Here is a 7753-nt window from a genome sequence, read left to right as displayed (position 1 = left end):
TTGTCACTCACTTTTCTTCGCAATGAACATGACGTGGGCTTCAGTTGTGTCGTGGCATGGAAAAACATACTGCCCGTGTGTGCCAGAGAGTCTTTAACCGTTGTATTATCTCCTGCAAGGACGGAGAAGGGACTTGCTTGGCCTTGGCGTTGCCTAAAGCTGGCAGGATGGTGTTCGCTGTCCGTTTGCGTTATCTCCAGGTCGAGCCGTCTGGAGGCTGACGCTGGGGTTGTGGATGCTGCTCTCTTGCTGGTGTTACAGCCCTTCGCCGCTCGCACCGCGGAGGGGCCGTGGCTTCCTTTAGAGAAGCGGGAGCTGACCTATTACCAACTGCCAAACACGAGCGGAGGGCCGGCAGCCTTCGGGGCAGCGCTCCCTGGGCCGCCTGGGGCTGGAGGCGGCAGCAGCTTCCCCGGGCAGCGCGGGCACCCACCTGCCGGGCACCGGCAGAGCCCCGCCGGGCCACCGGGAGGGCTCCGGGGCGCTCCGCCGGGGCGGGGGCAGCGGGCGGAGTCGGCGCGGCGCGGCCTCCCCCACCCTCCTCGCTTTCTTTTTCGCACCGACTCGGAACCTTTTTTTTTTTTTTTCTTTTTTTTTTTTTTTTTTTCCCCCCTGGAGGCGGAGCCGGAGCTTTCCCCGTACCTGCCCCGCTGCGGGCTCGGCTCCACCGGACGCGGAGCAGCGCCGGTGAGTGCGGGCCGGGCCGGGCCGGGCCCCGCCTCAGGTGAGGGGCCGGCAACGGGGGCTCCCGCTGCGGGCAGGGCAGGGCGGGCGCGGCGCCTCCTGGGCCCTGCCGGCTCCGGGACGGGGGGCGGGGGACACACGACGACGGGGCAGGCACCCCGGGGTTGTGGCAGCCCTCGGGGAGCGGCAGCAGCGAGGCGGGGAGCCGGGTCTCGGTGTCCGGCGGTCCTAACCCCCCTTGGCCAGGCGGCCCCACCGGCTCCTGCCCGCCCGGCCGCAGGGGGATCGACGGCTTCCCCGCCAGGGACAGAGTTTGTCCTCGGAAAGGGACATAAAGCCAAGCGACACCCCCCGCCCCGTGCCCTTCTGGGCAGCAGAAAGCCCGAAGGAAAAAAGGCCTGAGGCGAAGATCGCGCATCTCCCTCCAGAAACACCAGAAATGGTGACCCAGGCACCTGCCCAGCAGCAGCGTGACGGTTCCTCAGAAGAGCACTCACCTTTGCTCACTCTCGCCGCCGGAGCTCAGCAAGAGCTGAACTCTGTACTCCTGGTGCTCGCCGGGCGCTGATGCTCCCATCCCTTCTTTCTCCTCCCTAGGAAGAGCTGCTCTCCCCTTGGCGGGAAGGCCACTCCGCCTGGCGGGATCTATGTGTGGATCAGAGCAGGATGGATCGCTATCGATACTTCATCTTTAACCAGAGGAACATGGTGGTACTGGGGCTGTTCCAGATAGCCTTCAGCACCGTGTGCGTCGTCAGCGGCTTCATAGATGGCGTTTTCAGAACGGAGTCTCAGCTGGGCAAAACCAGAGCTCCCATTTGGGCTGGGATGGTAAAGTTGCACTCTACTTTCTATGCTTTGTTTTGTGTTGGGTTTTTTTTTTCCCCCACTGCTACCCACTAGTACTCAGCTTGGGGGTGGGAAGGAGGCCAGGATCACTTGCCACCTCTTCGCTGGTTTCCTGCTTTGAACCCAGATAATAAGTTTCCTGATTGTGGTATAGACAGGAGAGGGCAAGCAGACTTTTCTCTGAAGGAGCTAAATAAAATACATTTCTACTGGTTAATGTAGAAAACGAGCCATAGTGGCAATTGACAGAGTTTTTGCAGAAGCATGATGACCACAACAAGGCCACCTAAGATTAGGAGGGGAACACTTCCTCCTCACATCAGGTAGATGAACATCTGGGTGATGATCTGTGTCCCATGGCACAGTGCCACTAATTCTCTGTACTGCACGGAGGAGCAGGCAGCAGGCATCCTCACTCCATGGTGTCACTGGCCGTGCCCTGGTGTCACTAGTCGTGCCGTGGTGTCACTAGTCGTGCCCTGGTGAGCCATGCCACGAGGGAGCTGTACTGAAGTGCTCTCTTCCATCTGGAGGCTGCGTAAGGACTTGGGAAAGCAGTGTGCCTTTTTAGCTCTTTAATCACACTTACTTGATCAGTTTTATTATTTGGCCGGAGCTGTAAAGCCAGTCAGAGGGTTGTTGCTGTGGGGGTAGCGAGTGGGCAAGATGAATTTCATGCAGTGTCCTGTCCCCGGGAGATGCTGCAGAGATAGAAGAAATCAGCAATTCTCTTTCCATTTCTGACCCAACAGTTACTCTGATCCAAGCCTTGAAAACGAGGGCTTTTATTCTGCTCTGTAGTAGTTTATCTTCTGAATCTGATACTTGTCTGCCAGTTACCAACTCCTTTTGTGCTCTGCAGGTGATGGGAGTCCCAGGTGTCCTGGCTCTGTTTTCCTCTCAGAGGAAGAATCCAGTTCTTGTAAGCCTGGAGGGCGGGGAGGGGGAATTGTGTGTGTATGGGGTGGGGGCAAAATCTTGTTGGGGCAACTGAAGACGATTTTGGTAGGGAATGAGCTGGCTGGTCCTTCTGCAGGATTGAGAGCTTATTTCCTTTAGTTATCTTCATAAAAGCTGCTACATTCCAAAGCAAAAGGAGGATGCGGTGTTACCTCGCTTTCTGCTGCAACAGACGAGCGCTGGCTCTAATAACAAGCAAAAATCTGTAAAAATGCTTGCTTTTGAATGCATTTCTTTTGGTGTTCCTTCCTGTTATTGAGAACTGTGTACACTAAAATAGGAAACAAGTTAATTGGCTTGCATTTTCTAGGCAGGTCTCTCCAGCCATGTAAACTTCAAGGGGGGATACTGTTTATAAGTAAGAGATCTCTAAGAACAAAGTCTTTGGGTCCAAGTAGCACCCATGGTTAAGATTTGGGACTCATAACTCAGAAATTCAGTATCATGGAAACCTTTACTGCATTGTGTTTGGCTTCTGAGTGACTGTTGCTACCAGGTACTTTTTAGTGTTACGTGAGATCAAGGGCTAGTACCTACAATGCTTGTAAGTACATTTTGTCTGTATTAATGGTGTTGATTTGTCAGAGGATAGTTTTAACTCCTGCTCCCCTTCTTTTTCTCCTTTACTTTTCCTGTCTAGGTGCATGTGCTGATAGTTGCTTCCATACTCTCTTGTGTTGCCATCCTCATTGTAATAGTTTATAGCTCCCTCACACTGAACTATGGTGAAGAGGAGGAGCTGAGTTCTGCCCCAGTCCACGTTATCCATACAGTAAGTATCAATATCATGCCTATTACTGGGCAACATGACTGTTTTAATCTGCAAACATTAGTAGGCATGACTTGGAAACCAAACCAGACTTCCAGGGTGCCTAAATTAGAGTTCAAAGTGGTGCCTGCAGCAGGGCACTTGTTTAAAAAGATTTGTATTAAGTCTACAGCTAAGTATCAAGTTAGGTACTGAAAACCACAAAACCACGCAGGGCTAGATAGACCCTTTATAGGTAGCTCCTGCCGTTTGCTGCTGCCGCAGCACGGCTGGTATCAGTGGCTATGAGAATGAACACCCAGCTCGCCTGGATGCCTGTCTGAGAAGCAGCTACTTGGGAGCAACAGCTCATCCCCGGAGGGAGCCACGCTAGGTATGCGCCTAAACACACCACAGTCGGGTTCACTGCTGCTGCTGCTGAGTGCAAAAGCGTTTGGGTTGTGCCAGGAAAAAAATCATGGTGCTGCTCGTGAAAAGGGATAGGGGCTGGCCTGGTTTGAGATGGCAGTTGCGAGGCTCAATTCCCTTCCAGCATGCACCTCAGGTGACGGAGTTACAGCAGTTACAGGTCAGCTGGTTAAAACTGAGTGTTATTCAAGTGTATCCTCCACAGTAAAGCTGAAAAGAAGGAATGAGTTAGCCTTTTGGTACCTCAAACCTGGTACAAGCGGCGGCTCCCTGTGGGGATGAAAACATTCCAGGTAGATTAAGCTGTTTGTTAGTTTATTGCAGGATAAATCAAAATGTCAGGCTGCTAAGGTGCAGTACAGCGAGAAGGCATTTCTCATGCTCAGTGCAAACAGGAGCAGCCATTCCTTGGATTTCTACTGATCGTTAAAGCTATTTCCAAACCTGATGCCATTGCATAGTGTCTTATATTTAATCAGAAGCCTTCTCTTACTGCTTGCTCTTTTCAGATTTGAAGTTCACACTTGGCTTGCTCTTCAGAGCACAGGAAGAAAAGCCTTAAATAACACTGCCTCTGAATCAATCGCCTACAATGCCATCGCAGCATTCTTGCAGTCATTAGAATATTTTTTGGTGGAGAACTTCACTTTTTCAATGTGGACTTTTTCAATGTGGCTTTAACGTTTCCTTTTCTGCTTGCAGAAGTTCATACTTAATAAAGTAGTCAAGGGTGCTAACGTAGCCATGCTAGCTGCATCTATCTGCAGTGCTTTTGTTGTGCTGGTGATGGCTTACTTGGGATGCCGGAGTCTTCCACGCTGCTCGTGCTACGACAGCGTAACTGGGATGGTGAGTGAGGAGCCCCAGGCCACCATTTATTTGTACTGAGTGTGGGTGGGAGGGCAAGAAACTGGGGAGAAGATGTGTTTTTCTTCGATAAACCTAGCTTTAGCTCTACCTCAGTCATCCAGGGCTAACTCTAAGAAATTAAGTGCGTGTTAGAAGGGTTTTATACTTCTTGTATTTTTCTTTTTACTACTTCCCTCTTATTTACAGTCTTGTGTAAGACCTAGCATAAGTTATCTCCATTTTCCAAATCATTAGTGCTGAAGCTACTGTGGTCCCATTTCCTATGAATTCCTGCTCTCAAAAACTGTTCCTCCTTCTCCCATCCTTAAACCAACGGATGCTCCTGGTACAGCGTTTCAAAGACTTACTGGTACCTACACACCAAGGTGCCTTATCCCTAGAACTACAAATTCAATAATAAAAATATCTCCTGTATCATGTGTGAAATGTAGGGGAGACAACACACCACATTTTACTGCTAATTTATGAGGACTCTACCTCAAGTGATGGGGCACACGCCGCGTGTCTCTGCTAAGTGAGCTCAGTAAATACCAGCTACTAGAGTAATTCTCATGCTGTATTAAACATGTACCTCCAACCATCTCATTTGGTAAGGAATTAATGGTTACAAGGTAAGGAATAAAGGTTACCAGGCAGCTGTTCTTGACTAGCAATACTGAATGAGTAATCTGAGGCTGCTTTATTTAAACTTTCAAACTAAAACTTGTTAGGAGGAGTGGACTACAGAGACTTTTAAAATTAGTTCAGGTATATCTTCTTGAACAAACTCCCAGATGAGGTTTTTGATGGCATTGTTTCTTTCTCAGGAATGGTTGCAACCTAGTGAGGACCAAAGTCAGGCTGTGGAAATGGTTTGCGCTGTACAAAGTGAGTAACTCTTTCCCTCCGTGTATTTTGATATTCACCAGGAATGTGGCAGGAACATCCTGAATAAGCTTTACATTCCAGGCCAAAACCCTGACAACCAAAATACTCTGAGGCAAAAGGAACTCAGGATTTTGTGCAAGTGTCTACGCCAGGTTTCATGGTTTCCTCTTTCCTTCCCCACACAGGCCCTGGGGATAGAATTTTTAACTTCCCAGATCGGTTTCCAGCCCAGGATGTAGATGCAGAGGAAGACGCATCCAAACCTCCACCATATATCAGAATGGCTTGAAAAAGTGGTCGAACATTTTAAAGCTACTAGTCTAAAAATGTGGCAAGACAGATGTAAGAAGTTCTTTGTCTTTAAAGATGGTTACGCACTTTTCCTTGGCCTTTTGAAAAACACAGAAAGAGAGAACTGTTGAATGCCCAACGTTCAGCAAAGATCACAGTGCAAAGGGGAAGATCTGAAGATGGTTTTGGACATTCAGACTTTGTATAGTTAAAATACCTCATTGCCTCTGGAAAGCGTGAACGTTTTTTCCTCCAGCTTTTGTACTTAAATCATGTTTTATTCCACTAGAATTCATCGTGCAATTTGTCTAGCAGTGCTGGCCTGAGGCATTCAAATATTAAATACATTTAATTTTTAAAAGACACTGGTTGTGGAGTAATTTCCCCCTCCAACTGCTATCTTGATTTCTCTCCCTTACCCAATGATTTATTTGGATGATACAATAGGGGGTGGAGGATAATGAAGGACCCGCTTCATTATTGAGCTTCAGGGTGCTTTTCCTTTTCTTCTTGGCAGGGGTGGGGGTAGGTGAAGTTTATGATACTGTACTGGGTCTGGCCAGTGCCATTCAGGTACCTCTGCCAAAATGTGGATTCTGTGGGGTGTGCATGTGTTGGTACGATTAGTTTTAGTGCTGAAGTGCAATGCTAGAGAGTGGTAGGTACTGGAGTTGCAGGCGCTCCTCTTACAGAGTAACTTAGAGACTCTGAATTCAGTTTAGCTTTTTCTTTTTTGACTTTGGAGACTGAAAGTTTTTTTTAAAAAAAACGCTTATTTGGGGGCCCATTCTGCTAAAATTTATTACAGATCTAGACCAAGGTCCTCTGTTGGAGGTTCTCTAGAGGTCCTCCTAGTCCTGTAGACCAAGGAACTACAGCTTCCATCATCTCCCAAGGTGCATAAAATTCCCTTATGTACTTTATGATTCACTTTAAGGTAGGCTTAGGGGTGCCTGTCGAGTGAATGTCTTGCCTGCAGGCCTTGAGCATGAAGTGGTAGATGACTTATCCCACCACGTAAATTGACACAGCACGTCCATTTGAACAGGGCTTGGAAAGTAAGTTCCCATCTTGAGAAAGTGCTGTGAGTAGTAGGATAAGTCCTGCCCACCACGAGGCATGTAACTCCAGGAATGATCTCAGATAAGATTTCCCTTATTGCAGCATAGAAGGTGCCTTTCCCATTCCCAAGAGAGAGGGAATGAAATTGTTATTGGTTGTTCTTTTTTTCTAGAGACTCAAGTCTTTTTCATAACACTAGTAAAGGGACTCTGACACCTAAATGAAGGCCTTCACCTCATGAAAGCACTGTACAGACAAAATGCCAGGCAGACCTCTGAGTTGGTGCTTATCACATGTGCACTTAAAACACCCTTGGTTCCAAAATAGCTCGCCACAGCTACGTCATCAAAAATTAGCATTACGGTATGCAATTAATCCAGGTATATGCAAGTTAGCAAATCCTGTCCCAGCTTCCTAGTCTCTTGGGGTTGGTGAAGTGCAGAGATGGATGGTTAGTTTTTGTTAAATTATTTCTAAAATTCCTGGGACTAAACATCTTCAAATTTTGAAGAGTTTGTATTTGAAGATGTTCTACAACTTCTGATGTCATCTCGAACAGAAAAATACCCTAAGCTACATATTGAGGAAGTCCTAGTGAACTCTGGCACCCCTTTGTATGTAAGGTACTTACCAAGTGTCTCTGTTACTGACTTTAACCATTAAGATTATTAATGTCTAGGATTATAAAGAAAGGTACTTGGATGAAGAGAGCAGCCCTAACCCCTGGCCTCCTCCTCCCACAGCCCTTTGCTGGTCACACATCGCTTCCTCCGCTGCTTGGCTTCTGCTGGGGGAACTGGCCACATCCCTCAGTGCTCAGTCCAGCAGCTCAACTCAGGGCCACAGTAGCCACATTCTTTCTGGCCTTGGCTCTGAATACCTTCATGTGTTTGCCTATGCTGACCAAAACACAGTTGGATGTCATTGTGGGTGTCCTTTGAAGGTACCAATGTTTGAATTTCTGTATTAATTCAAACATTGTAATTCAAAAGT

The 7753-nt window shown here is 48.1% G+C and overlaps 1 protein-coding gene across 1 annotated transcript; it reads left to right on the top strand.

Annotated features, from left to right (window-relative positions):
* Positions 1 to 316: 316 nt before the first annotated feature.
* On the top strand, positions 317 to 6063 carry LOC141922368 (uncharacterized). The gene is made up of 7 exons (XM_074821502.1): positions 317 to 724; positions 1282 to 1515; positions 2396 to 2455; positions 3134 to 3265; positions 4373 to 4519; positions 5347 to 5407; positions 5593 to 6063. The coding sequence occupies exons 2-7, from the start codon at positions 1351 to 1353 to the stop codon at positions 5694 to 5696; spliced, it is 669 nt and encodes a 222-aa protein (XP_074677603.1). The 5' UTR covers positions 317 to 724; positions 1282 to 1350; the 3' UTR covers positions 5697 to 6063.
* Positions 6064 to 7753: the final 1690 nt, after the last annotated feature.

The sequence above is a fragment of the Strix aluco genome, chromosome 4 (genome assembly GCF_031877795.1).
Source record: "Strix aluco isolate bStrAlu1 chromosome 4, bStrAlu1.hap1, whole genome shotgun sequence".
Lineage (NCBI taxonomy): Eukaryota > Metazoa > Chordata > Aves > Strigiformes > Strigidae > Strix > Strix aluco.
Note: the sequence above shows the minus strand (reverse complement) of the source record. Positions and strands in the feature narration are given on the sequence as shown.

Excerpts from the sequence above, each read along its gene's own strand:
- LOC141922368 (XM_074821502.1), top strand. The coding sequence starts at position 1,351 with ATGGATCGCTATCGATACTTCATCTTTAACCAGAGGAACATGGTGGTA. Across the intron at positions 2,456-3,133 it reads AGAGGAAGAATCCAGTTCTT|GTGCATGTGCTGATAGTTGC; the intron begins GTAAGCCTGGAG and ends TTTCCTGTCTAG. Across the intron at positions 4,520-5,346 it reads ACGACAGCGTAACTGGGATG|GAATGGTTGCAACCTAGTGA; the intron begins GTGAGTGAGGAG and ends TTTCTTTCTCAG.